The 13916-nt window shown below is 36.7% G+C and overlaps 1 protein-coding gene across 1 annotated transcript; it reads left to right on the top strand.

The window, feature by feature from the left end:
• The first annotated feature begins 436 nt into the window (after nucleotides 1–436).
• LOC107661703 (5-hydroxytryptamine receptor 2A-like) lies at nucleotides 437–13259 on the top strand. The gene is made up of 4 exons (XM_016451442.1): nucleotides 437–473; nucleotides 7704–8140; nucleotides 8492–8692; nucleotides 12629–13259. The coding sequence occupies exons 2-4, from the start codon at nucleotides 7843–7845 to the stop codon at nucleotides 13246–13248; spliced, it is 1119 nt and encodes a 372-aa protein (XP_016306928.1). The 5' UTR covers nucleotides 437–473; nucleotides 7704–7842; the 3' UTR covers nucleotides 13249–13259.
• Nucleotides 13260–13916: the final 657 nt, after the last annotated feature.

Here is a 13916-nt window from a genome sequence, read left to right as displayed (position 1 = left end):
TGTTTCAATTTTTTTAATTTTGTGAATTAAATAGGCTACTTAAAACGAAACAGCGTGGGGTTGGGGAAAGGGGTTTTGAACAAGTTAATTGATTAACAAAATGCGAGTACAAAATGTTGAGTAACAACATATAATTTTAGGCACATAGTTTAGAAGTGGTTACTTGCAGATAAAAAAAAAACAGACAAATGTACGAAAATTGTATCAACGTTTGATAAACGAGTAGGCTACAGATGTAGCCAGGAGTTACACTCCTCTGTTGCATTAAACATACACAGCCTACACTAAGCCTATATATTTAATAATTATAGGCTACACACTAACACTGGTCTGATTGTACGTCAGGAATGGATGGTATTGAAACAGTTTGTGTTTGTCTTGTAGCCTAATGTCCTGCCCTCGTTCGGCGACACCTCTTTTTTTCCGGAGAGAGAGACAAAGACACACTATGAACACAGCACAGCCGCATGAGGGTAAGATACTGTATGGTTGTTCGTTTGATTTAGATCAATTTTGTAGTCTGGAGTATTTATACAATAGGAGAGACCTGAGCTGAAGAGTCAATAAGGTAAAATGTCCGACACACGTATATAATGTTATGTTTTCTCTATCAAGGAATTGCTAGTTGGTTTCAGACATCTAATTCTAAAAACTCTTAAATTAGAAATTAATTTGTCTTCTAAAGTAAGATACTGTCGTGTAACGACGTTCAGACAAGAGTCTACAACCTGTATGAAGGCATTTAGTTTACCAAAAGGTATGGTTTCTTTTGGCTAAAACATATTCGACATAACTACACATATTGTACAGTTGATTCATTAATCAATTTTGTGTTTTATAATCATACTGTTTTAATTTTGCTGACAAATTTGGCAATAACGGTGGAAACGTTCAATTGTTTGTTTTTTTTCTGCAGTCCAGTCTCTAAAGCAGATGTTTATATAGTAATGGTGTTTCAAAAATAACGCTACCACGTTTTAAATTGCTCTTTTTGACAGCCTCTGTCTCCCCCATAATAATAATTTTAGGTCCCACTTTATATTAGGTGACCTTAACTATGTGCTTACATTGAAATTAATCACTTGATGCAATGCACTTACTGTGTAGCCTACATACATGTTTTTACATTGTACTTATATTTTAAAAAATCCCTGCATGTAATTACATCTGTAATTAATTTCTGTAATTGCAGTTATAATTAGACTGTTGACCCATCCCTTACACCTACCCAAACCACCAAACCTGCCCCTAACCTTACCGTATCCCGCCTCAATAGCAGCAAAGGTGTTTTGCAATACAATATGACTTTTTTTTTGTAAGTACATAGTAGTTTAGGCCACCTAATTTTATTTGCTTGGTAAGTCTCATTTGATAATTTCAAGTCAGGTTAAAAATGTCAAAAACGCATATCTTGCAGGTAGGGGTGTGCGATATATATCGTCTGCGATAATATCGTAATTGGATTAAATGTAAGAATTTGACTCAAAAGATAATGGACACTTTTAGAAAAAATGGCTTTATAAAGGTAAAAATGCCCATAAAATGCAAAAATCAGTTTAAACTTATTGGAAAAGATTAATTTCTATCAGTATGAACTGACCACCACACAGAATATGAAGAATATTAAAAACATTATGAGTCAGCTGTCTTCGGCAGTCCTTAAGGTACCAGGACAATAACACACTCAGCAAAATATCATCTAATTATCGTTATCGATAAAATCCCAGAAAATATCGAGATATAATTTTTTGTCAATATCGCACACCCCTACTCGCAGGTCATTCATCCTGAAGAGGTTTATTCATGTTTTACAGAGAAGTAACATCAGTGCCATGCTTGTACGTGTACTGTACCACGTCTCAGTTTCTGCAAACTCATGACATATTAACCAATTGCAGTTGCTATGAATTGAAAAATATTGAAAATGTGTTTTCTGAATGTTACACGGGCAGTTAGATTCAGGACATTAACGCCCAAAGCCACGATGAAGTCTGAAATAATTTAGACCATAAGAAATACATTTGAGACTTACATTTTAAAATAGCATCTTTTCCAAATTCATACTTACATATGATGGGGAATCTGACCCCTCAATACGACCCGCTGGCAATGACAGCTGTACAAGAACTGTACAAGACAATGTAGGCTACAACTGTATTCTTGAAGTCATCCTGGGACCGGGTTTACGAAACAAAAATTCTTCTTTACTGCTGTTTTCTTTCAAAAAAATCATTGTAGGTTAACCTCCATCTTGTCTTAATTCCCTAAAGGTAGGATATTTTATGAATGAACTGGTTTATTTAGGGTATTGGGTTATTCAGACCTCTCCATCCTGATACAGACTCTTTTAAAAAATAAGCATGTATTTTTTACAAATTTTCAAAACCCTTCACACAATGAGCACAACACCAGATCATTTATGAGAAATGCACAAAATGCATCCAGCAGCAACATCTTTCAAATTGCATGAATTATTTTCTCTCTCAGACGCAACCACTGCCAAAACTCTACAGGCCGGTTTGCATGTTTACATCAAAACTGCTTAACCCAAGTTAAAAAACTAACATAATACAAAACTGAATAAGAGAGCAGTTTGCTACAATTCTACAGTAGCACCATACTGAAATACATTCCAAATCTAAAAAATGAAATGCTATCAAAACAATTAGATGTACAGTAGCTGAACACCAGCACAGGTGTTTGTCTTTCAATTTCATCAACACAAAATGGAAAACTGAAACATTGGCAGAATAATGCTGTAATGTAAATGTGGACCGTGCAACATATTCTGTGGTGAATTCTAACAGTAGAGAGTAATTTTACAGAAGAAGATGTTGTGTAATGCTAACAGTTGTTAGTGGTTTTTAGGTCATTTTATAAGTGACGAAGTGTGTTTGTGGTATTGTGGTATTCTTGAGGCCTGTAATTTTTCTTCTTAAGAAAAAAAGATGTTCTTAAGAAAATCTTCGAGAACTTATTAGGAATTTTTCAAGAAATGTACAGTACTTATGAATATTCCCACAATCATCTTGGAATTTATCTTAAGGAATGCTTTAACTTCTTTCTTAGTGAATCCGGCTTTTGATGTCCCAGCGTGCCCTTTTTTTCTTTTTCTTTTTTTGAAACAGGTTTGGTATGATCGTAAAACTTCATCACAAAGGAGGAATATTGGCAGCCAGCAGTGAACATGACTCACCTAATACATACATAATGCACATAATAGAACGCTTTGAAAATATCAGGATTTCTGCATCGATTACTCATAAAAATCTGGTCTGATCTTAAAGGGGTGGTTGATTGCGATTTCACTTTTTTAACGTTAGTAAAGCTTTAATCAGGATAAAACTGTATATTAAAAGCTACCATAAGCAGTAGCAGTAGTATCTAAAAGTATGAGACAACAACAAACAAAAAACATAGGCCTACCATTAAAAGCCGTGCTTGCACAGGTTCTGCACGATCCTCTTCAATAATATCCTCTGCTTCTCAATCGGGCTCAAACTGATATGCGATATTAACGACACCGTTGTTTACAATGCAACCAGAGCACATGCCGCTGAGGTGAGGGGCGGGACTCTTAGACGAGCACTAGAGGCGGTCTAGCCAATCACAACACACTGGGCTAGCTAACCAATCAGAGCCCATCGCCTATTTCTGAGGGCGGGGCTTCATAAAAACAGGAAAAGATCAGCCCGTTTCTCAGAGAAGGGACAGAGCGGTGTGGAATAAAGGTAAATTATGTGAAAAATAATGAGTTTTTTAAAAAACGAAGCATTAACACATGTTAGACTGCACCCCATAAACACAATCAAGCCTAGAAAAAACCCAATCAACCACCCCTTTAATTTAACTCTCAATTATAGACGAACACTAAACTAATAGCACAAAAATACTTTTCACATCTTTGTTGCATATGCTGATCAATCATTTGGAAAAGGAAGGTGAACCCTTGAATGTAGTAACCTGTAGATCCTTTCAGGTAAACTTTCAGTTTATCAATACTTCACCGTTGTCTTGATGGCAGAGCCCTCTTTAGTATATGCATCTCATTTGACTTAAGGTTGGGACTCAGAAATTTTTTTTTTATCTTTTTCAGCCATAATTTATTTGATTTCCTTGTGTGCATTGGGTCATTGTTTTATTGCACCACCAAGCCTCTCTAAACCTTGAAGTCATGAATATCTTGATGCACATTTGCGAAGTTTCCAGACCGTGAAGCAGCAGCATTAAACCATGATGCTCCTACTTTACAGATGAGAAGAGGTTTTGCTTGCATGCAACGATCACTCTTTTGTGTGCATGTTATTGGTTAAGTCAGATTGTGTTTGTCTACAGCTGACTTAGATGAAGATCGGACCACATTTATGATTTTATAAGTAATCAATGCAAAAAATCCATATATTTTTTAAACAATTTGCGTACTTTTTCCTGCCACAAAATTTCCATTGCACTGTTAATCCATTAAGAAGCATTTATGGTAACACTTTACTTTAAAGCCTTTTTGTATCATGCATTATAGAAGTAGTTTTAAGGAATTAATTATGCCTTGTTGCACACCGCATTGCATAATCTCAATAATTGTAACCACAGTTAGTACATTATAACACTTATCAATTCATTGTTACACTATGCATTTTAAATTCGGTTATAATTATTTACGACATTACAAATGTCTGTGTACAAAAGTTTCAAAAAAGCTCCCCTACTCACAAGTTCCTTGAACAACATACTTCCTCCTTCACATTTAGCTAGAAAATATCAAGATAACTCAAAAAATATTTGTTTTCAAATATTTGTTTAATGAACTTTCCTTGAGAGTGAAGTGCACAAGTGCTGCTTTGCGCTGATGTTTACTCTTTTTGGGCTGAACCGACATACTGCTGAACTAGTTCCTTGCCCTACTGGCATTCTTGGCAGAGTGCTTAAATGCCGAGAGGATAGCAGTTCAGGAAAGTTTGCTCAAACAGGCATTGTGATATTGTGACAACTATTTGCTTTCTGTCATTCAGTTTTGCTCAAGTGTTCATTCCCATACCTTTGTTACAGTAGTTTTCTTTTCTTGTCTTTTCTTTCCTGGTTACATTATTTTGCAACACTTTGCAAATTAGAAGTTTTTCCTTTTAAATCTGTTCCGTGATCAATTGGGCAATTGTGAATCACATCCTAATTTCATATAACAAGCATGGAATTTGCCACAGGCAAAAAGTGAAAGATCAAGAAATATATTTGACTACAAGTCATTGCAGCTGTTTCTTGGTGATAAAATGCAAATTACTGCGAGCCATGCAAATCAAGTCACGTCTGTTTACACTCCTCATCATCCAAGTGTGAAGAAAAAAAATCACACGCACAGGAACAGTTTACCTAAAAATGAAAGTGTTGTCATTGTTTACTCACTTTCATGTTGTTCCCCACCCTTATGACCTTCTTTCTTCCATAGAAAACATAAAAAAGGATCATGTTAATGTCACTCTTTCATACAGTGATGTACATAGTAACAATGGCTGCTCCAAAGAGGGCATATAAATATCATGAATGTAGTCCATGTAACTTGTGCAGTTACATTCCAAGTCTAGATAGCTTTGTGTGAGGAACAGATCGAAATTTAAATCATTATTTATTGAAAATCTTGCCCCCATTCACAGCTTTCAAATATCACAGACCTTCAGTCAGGGTAGTGTCATATTTCATCTTTGATAGGAATGAAAATAAGGCTGTGAGGGACAGAAGTACAGGATTGTACTGTTGTTTAGTTGATGAAGCATCTTTCCAAAAAACTCTAACTAGACAATAAAACAGTTTTCAAAGTTTTGAGACTTTATACAGCTTGTGTTATTTTAAAGACTGAAAGTTTATCCCTCACATGTAAAATTTAGTATGAATTGACTAAGGTCTATATGTGTTTACAGAATACAGTATTCAAGATGAGTTATGCCAGGTTGGATCCAAATTGAGATGAGATGTAACAAGTATGTTTAACAGTACAGAGTAAAGTGCAACATTCAAATGCAATGTAACGTGATACAATCAGTGTGATATGTTATATTAATAATTATAATAATATTAATACAGTGCTCATTCTATACCGAAGCATTGAAATAAAGACTGGGGTTCAGGATTTGTGGTTAATTCAGACAGTCATCAAACTAAGACATTTTGTAGTCCAGCGACTCCTAACTGGTTTTGCTTTACGACCCAGATTTTACATCAAATGGTGGTCTAATGGTGGTTGCAAGCTTTAAAAAGTGACTCAACTGATGGAGTCATGATACATCAGTTGTTCACAAGCCTGACTGCTATGCAAGCAGTACTGCTCAGTACAGTCTGGTCTTGCTATATCTTATGAATTGCACAGGTATGAAGATGGCTTCTAGATAATATAATCAAAATATCTGCTGTCAGATACAATACAATAGAAGCTAGAGCTGAACTATTCAACTCATAAGACATAAAGAGTTTAATGTCTGACCTTTTTCCTACAAGAAACAAGACATTTCACTCTGAGTTTAAACAGATATTTACATGTGTAAATATTTGGTAGTAATTGCTTCAAACGAATAGGATGTGTGCAACCAGCCAGCCTCTTCACACATCTATCTATCTATCTATCTATCTATCTATCTGTCTGTCTGTCTGTCTGTCTGTCTATCATCTGTCTGTCTGTGTCTGTCTGTCTGACTGACTGACTGACTGACTGACTGACTTCTGACTGTCTGACTGTCTGTCTGTCTGTCTGTCTGTCTATTATCTGTCTGTCTCTGTCTGTCTATCTGTCTGTCTGTCTGTCTGTCTGACTGTCTGTCTCTCTGTCTGACTGTCTGTCTGACCGACTGTCTATCATCTGTCTGTCTGTCTTTCTGTCCGTCTGTCTGTCTGACTGTCTGTCTCTCTGTCTGACTGTCTGTCTATCATGTGTCTGTCTGTCTCTCTGTCTGTCTGTCTGTCTGTCTGACCGACTGACTGTCTATCATCTGTCTGTCTGTCTGTCTCTGTCTGTCTGTCTATCTGTCTGTCTATCTTTTTTTGTGTCTGTCTGTCTGTCTGTCTGTCTGTCTGACTGTCTGTCTCTCTGTCTGTCTGACTGTCTGTCTGTCTGACTGACTGACTGACTGACTTCTGACTGTCTGACTGTCTGTCTGTCTATCATCTGTCTGTCTCTGTCTGTCTATCTGTCTGTCTGTCTGACTGTCTGTCTCTCTGTCTGACTGTCTGTCTCTCTGTCTCTCTGTCTGACTGTCTGTCTGTCTGTCTGTCTGACCGACTGTCTATCATCTGTCTTTCTGTCTGACTGTCTGTCTGACTGACTGTCTGACTGTCTATCATCTGACTCTCTGTCTCTCTGTCTGACTGTCTGTCTGTCTGTCTGACTGACTGTCTGACTGTCTATCATCTGTCTGTCTGTCTCTCTGTCTGACTGTCTGTCTGTCTGACTGACTGACTGACTGACTTCTGACTGTCTGACTGTCTGTCTGTCTATCATCTGTCTGTCTCTGTCTGTCTATCTGTCTGTCTGTCTGACTGTCTGTCTCTCTGTTCTGTCTCTGTCTGTCTGTCTGTCTGTCTCTGTCTCTGTCTGTCTGTCTGTCTGTCTCTGTCTCTCTGTCTGATTGTCTGTCTATCTGTCTCTGTCTGTCTGTCTGTCTGTCTCTGTCTCTGTCTGTCTGTCTGTCTGTCTGTCTAACCAGTATTTCCGTCTGTTTTAGGTGTAGTACACACAACCACAAGAGTAAGCAGTTCTAACAAAGACGGCCTGAAGTCAGTTGACACCTGAGACTGATTGCACAGAATCAACACTGACAGTTGCTGAGAGCCCTATCAGACTTCAGTTTTACTTCTACCACAATGGGCTTATTGAACGTTACTCTTCCCTGGAATGTCTCTTTGGACCTCAACCACAGCTATTTCAAATCCAACCTCCCAGAATTAGAGGACACACAACCCACGGGGAAGAACTGGCCAGCCCTTTTCATTCTCGCCATTATATTTTTTACTGTTGTGGGGAATATACTGGTAATTATGGCCGTGTCCATCGAGAGCAAACTGCACAATGCCACCAACTACTTTCTGTGCTCACTGGCCGTGGCAGACATGCTGGTGGGATTCCTAGTTATGCCAGCCTCACTAATTAGTATTCTTTACAGTAAGTACTATCCTTTTTTTTTTTTAAAGGAAACCTACCTGTACATAAATGTACATTTCAGGTGCACACCTGAAAATGAAAATGGATGAGTCTCACAAAAGCTGTCAAGAAATGTCTGAAAAATTCTCATTCTCATAACAGTAATAGTTTTCTTATGGTTATAAAAATAAATCATTAAAAACAAATATTGATTGTCATTGGATGGGCTTAATTGTCTTTATGCAATATATATATATATCTATATATATGTGGGTGTGTGTGTTACCACGGTTTGTTAAAAGTACCAGACACTCAGCTCTACTTCTATCAGTTTGTGTCTCTGAAACATCTCCTCTTGTTGTCTGTTTCCAGATCACTCCTGGCCTCTCCCTGAACTGCTGTGTCCCATGTGGATCTTCCTTGATGTGCTTTTCTCCACAGCCTCCATCATGCACCTGTGCGCCATCTCTCTGGACCGCTATATCGGCATCCGTAATCCAATCAAATACAGCCGCGGCAGCACACTTCGCAAGACCATGATCAAAATCTTTTCTGTCTGGACCATTTCTATAGGTGAGAATTAAGCATCCAATTCAGAGTTACAGAAGATAACATTGTGGTTGATGACCCAAGTCAACACATTTCAGAACACAGGCCTTCACCAGGCTTAAAAGAAAACAAGAATAAAGCCTTAATACCATAGATGAAGTCAATCTTTAATTGAAATGGCAAGAAGAATGATTGTTTGAATGAATGAACCCACATTTAATTTGTCGTTGTCTGGATTAAAAAAAAAAAAAAAAAAGGAAAATGAAAAAAAAAATAATGCCACAGTTTTCAACCTTCCAAAATTAAACTGGGAAAGGAAAAAAGTATTTTAGCATTGAAAAATGACACGATTCACTTTTAATCACAGAATCCAGACATTTTCTAAACTTGGAAGTATTTTTTTGGAAACTTTCAGAAAATTTTGGGAATTTTCGGAAAGTTTACAGAAATTTTCTGCCCCTATGTAACCCTACCAAAAAAAAACACAAACTCGACAGAATTTTCATTTTTGGGGGAACTGTCCCTTTAAACCTCATTATTTATAGCTTTATATTCATATATTATAGCATTATATGTTATAAAGCTATAATATTTCATATATTATAGCTTTATATACCTCATTATTTATAGCTATTTATTTTTTATAACCTCATTATTTATAACTATTAATTGTTTATTTAAAATGTCATGTAGATACCATTTCTGATATAATATGATCTTACCATTGGTTACAATTAAAATTTAGATTTTCCTTTTATTGACTTAAAATAAAGACATTTAATCAATTCCAATTTATTCATTATCCGAAGTGACTAAAGTGACATCCGAAGTGGCTTCTTCCATTTGCCTGATGAAAAACAGACGCCATTATGAACACATTTCCAAGAGTGATGTTTCATCAGTCTCTTTACAACTCCCTTTCACTCTCATTACAATTTGTGCTGCACTTTTACGTTCATAAATGAAAATATATTCTGTAACAAAAAGCAATCGAAGTTGCCATGCTGCATTGAACGTGTTTTACAAGTTGTAAATAAAACAAAAATTATTGGACTATGATTTACAAGAAAAATACTATCTCAGTCTTTCTACTTAAAAAAATTCACATTTAGTTCAGTGTGTTATTTGCCATTTATTTGTAAAGTTTCTACACCATTTTTTCCCCCAGTGTACAGGTGATTAATGTTTTTTTCATAGCTTTTCAGATTGCTAAACTGGGATCAGTTTACAAACCTCTGCACACAAATTGTTGTAATGAGGGAATGGTTTACAAATCAATTTATAAACAGTACAGATTAGTAGTTGCTATAATTTTTTTATAGTATTGTGACCCTACAGGTCGTGGTATTGATCGTGCTCGACCCTGCTCTAGACTTATAGCTGAAAACATCAGCAGCTTCTGAATCTGAAAAACATTACTAGATTAGGTTGCAGGATGTTGCAGCTGTTCCTCCGCTCGTTTAGCATGATCAGTGTTGGGGGTAATATATTACAAGTAACGCGAGTTACGTAATCAGATTACTTTTTTCAAGTAACTAGTAAAGTAACGCATTACTTTTTAATTTACAAGAGAATTTCTGAGTTACTTTTTCAAATAAGTAACGCAAGTTACTTTTTTTTCCAATTTATCGATTGACAGCTCTGGTGTCCCCATGTTGAGAGAAATCAGAAGATGTTACTGTAGTTCTACACTTTTTGTTGTGAAAGGGCTTTTACATTTGCTATAAATAGAACTTATTACCGTATATTAAAAACAATCAAGTCCTGCTCATATTTAAAAAGTAACGCAAAAGTAACGTAACGCATTACTTTCCATAAAAAAGTAACGTAATTAGTTACTTTTTTTATGGAGTAATGCAATATTGTAATGCATTACTTTTAAAAGTAACTTTCCCCAACACTGAGCATGATGAGCAATAATGTGAGCAGTCAGGCAAGTGCTCTGACCCTGTTTCTGTGTGCTTCCCGGGGCATCACAGACTCTGCTTGATGTCTTTACCTAGAGAGTACACAGCACTAACAGGAACTGACAGGAGAAGCGACTACTGCTGCATCAGGCCCTCCGTCAAAGTCAGCATTCCAACCCTATTATGTATTTAGCATTTCTGATGCATACAGCTTGATCTTTCTGCACAGCTCTTCTTATGGTTTTGTGCTTAACACCCACCAACCCTATAGGCATTTCTTTTTATAAGTATTTTGTAGTTAAATAAGTTGCAATATTGCACCATGTTGGTGAGATGTGACCATCTGTCTCACTTTTCTCTAAGGCTAATTTTGAAGCAGCCATGCATTTACCTAATCCAGAAGAAGTATCTGCTGTTCTTGGTCAAGAGTTTTCATCATCTTAGGATGTGTTATAAGGAGTAGCGAACCAACGCTAGAATTTGTTGTTCTTAATGTTTAAGCCGAGTGTTTGTTGCAGGCGGCTGTTTTCAGTCTGCACACAGATGAGTGCAAAAAAGTGTGCTATAGAAATGTTAATTTCAGTTATTTTTTGGCCATTTCTCTTTTGACCTGAAATGAGCAAATGCTCTAGCGCTGATCTCTGACTCTTAAAAATAAAGGTTAGTTTTGTTCGGTTTTTTTCATCAATACCAATACAATAGAAGAACATTTCAGTGAACAATTCCTTAAAGAACCTTTTTTTCTTAACCTGAAAAACAGGAATATTTTGTATAATATAATGAAAGGTCCCATGGATGTTTAAGTTTCTTCATGGAACCACAGATGCCAATAAAGAACCTTTGTTTTTTTTTAGAGTGATTTTACGCAATGAAAATTAAAATGTATTTATGCTTAACCTAATTATATAATAAGGTCACAACCAGCAAACAACAAAGGCAAGCCCATCCATGTGACCTCATCTTGTAGTATCTCTATACTGCCAAGTTAAAGCTGCTTTGTAAGATTTCTGCACCAGTAATGGAAGATTTGAAAAACAGAATTGCTAAATTTATTATTATTGCTATTGTTCAACAAAATATCTAGTTCTGCAATGACCTCAAACACTTCTGGTTGCTGTTGTCTTGTTTTTGCCAGTCATGCAAATACTTTTATGCCTCGCACTAAAATTCTGTCATTGTATCTTTTCATTTCAGATCTGGCTTGCGTTCTACCTGTGCCCTTGGTTTGGTATTACATAGTAAACTTATGCTTTGAACACAAGTCCCTGGATTGCACAGTGAAACAAACGGCATTCTTTTTCTATTTAAAAAAAAAAAAAGTTTTTAAAAACGTCTAGATTTATTCAGGCCATTTTAAATTGATCAGTTAGACCCACACTCTAAAAAATGCTGGGTTAAAAAGGGACAAACCCAGCTATTAGGTTGTTTTGACCCAGCGGTTGGGATGTTTTGACCCAGCTATTGGGTTGTTTTGACCCAGCGGTTGGGATGTTTTGAACCAGCTATTGGGTTGTTTTGACCCAGCGGTTGGGATGTTTTGAACCCAACCGCTGGGTCAAAACAACCCAATAGCTGGGTTTGTCCCTTTTTAACCCAGCGCTGGGTTATATTTAACCCAGCATTTTTTAGAGTGCACTAACAAATTGACCAAAAAATAATATAGCATAATTTAATATTTTTGCTAACTGTGAGGGAAAATGACAGGATAAACCAAGAATAAATTTTTAAGCTTTATTTAACATTTTGAAATCAGCAGTTTTATAATGAAACTCACTTACATGGTTATGTGTTATAAATCAATAACAGACCATTATATGTATTAAATTGTATCTGTCAGCTTTGACTTTTTTCAGTGGGTCAGGCTTTCAGTGGGTTTACTCTTCACACATGAAATCACGACAGTCTCCACTTTCATTTAGTTGAAAATTCTGCATAAAATACTTCAAATTCCCTCCAAACTAAATTTCGGTCACTAATGTAACCGGTGGGATGCGATGGATTAAAACATGCTTTCTGAGCTGATCCTTCATTCTTCTTGCTTTGTTTCTTCCAGTGTTGTCGCTGCCCATTCCAGTAATGGGTTTCCAGGACAAGCAGAAGGTGTTTGTAAACGGCACCTGCACCCTGAACGAGCCTCGGTTCGTCCTTGTTGGCTCATCCGTGGCCTTCTTCGTTCCTCTGGTCATCATGGTGGTCTGCTATTACCTCACTCTCCGTGATCTCCAGAGGCACAGCACTTCCTTCCCGCAAGAGAGCAAGAGCCACTCCAAACATTCTTCTGTGCAGACAAGTGACACGAGTCTGCTTAACAGTAAGTCCTCCACCAACAAGTCTGCACAAGGTCCACGAGGCCAAGGCAGACGAGGCATGATTCAAGCTTTGAACAATGAGCGACGAGCCTCCAAAGTCTTGGGGATTGTGTTTTTTCTCTTCCTGGTCATGTGGTGTCCGTTCTTCATCACCAATGTGCTGATCGCCATCTGTCAGGACAACTGCAGCGAGCATCTCTATAACCTCATTCACTTTTTTGTCTGGGTGGGATATATCTCCTCTGGAGTGAATCCTCTGATCTACACCCTTTTCAACGAGACGTATCGACAAGCCTTCGCTCACTATCTACGATGTAAATATCATGAAGACGTGCCGCAGAAGAAGGCCCAGGTCATCCGATAATATTCACACAGTTACAGCATAATGGTTCAAACCGATTAATCGACTAGTCGAGTGCTTAATGTCTGATTCACTAGTTGACCATCTTGACCTAGCCTATCTACGTATTTCTAATATGAGGCTGCCAAACTTACTTTTCCTTTAATGACTAAGAAAAATTGACCTGATGGATTGTTTGTTGTGAGTTACAATTTATTGTTCTTGTGTTACTGGATATTACAAATGTTTACAAAGAATTCCACAGAAGCATTACCTTATTTTGCAATGTGAAAGTAAGCTACTATTTGTTGTACTATAAGTAAGCTACTATAAGTTTGAGCAGCAGAGCTGGGTAGTAACTGATTACATGTAATCTGAATTATGTAATCAAATTCCAAGAATCAAGAACTCGTAATTAGAGTATATTACATGTTATAATGCTCGTAATTAGATTACAGTTACTTTTTTATGGATTACATATTATTCACACAATCATTCATAAATTATTGATTTTTTCTAATTCTTCTTTTTTCCTTAGCTTTAACTATATTCACAAATGTTGTGTAAATAACTTTGAATGTATTTCAGTAATTAAAAACACTTGGCATGTTTACTGTTCAATGCCACTTAATGGTAACATTGACATGCAGGTAAACAAATTACATATTTCTGTTTTTTAGTGTTCAAGTGTT

This window comes from Sinocyclocheilus anshuiensis, unplaced genomic scaffold (genome assembly GCF_001515605.1).
Source record: "Sinocyclocheilus anshuiensis isolate Anshui unplaced genomic scaffold, SAMN03320099.WGS_v1.1 scaffold207, whole genome shotgun sequence".
Classification (NCBI taxonomy): Eukaryota; Metazoa; Chordata; class Actinopteri; order Cypriniformes; family Cyprinidae; genus Sinocyclocheilus; species Sinocyclocheilus anshuiensis.
The sequence above is the reverse complement of the archived record's forward strand: the minus strand, read 5'-3'. Positions and strand labels throughout refer to the sequence as shown.

What these genes read in the sequence shown, in the direction of transcription:
- LOC107661703 (XM_016451442.1), top strand. Translation starts at nt 7,843, where the DNA reads ATGGGCTTATTGAACGTTACTCTTCCCTGGAATGTCTCTTTGGACCTC. An exon ending in ACTAATTAGTATTCTTTACA is followed by an intron (nt 8,141 to 8,491) that starts GTAAGTACTATC and finishes GTCTGTTTCCAG; the next exon opens with ATCACTCCTGGCCTCTCCCT. An exon ending in TGTCTGGACCATTTCTATAG is followed by an intron (nt 8,693 to 12,628) that starts GTGAGAATTAAG and finishes TGTTTCTTCCAG; the next exon opens with TGTTGTCGCTGCCCATTCCA.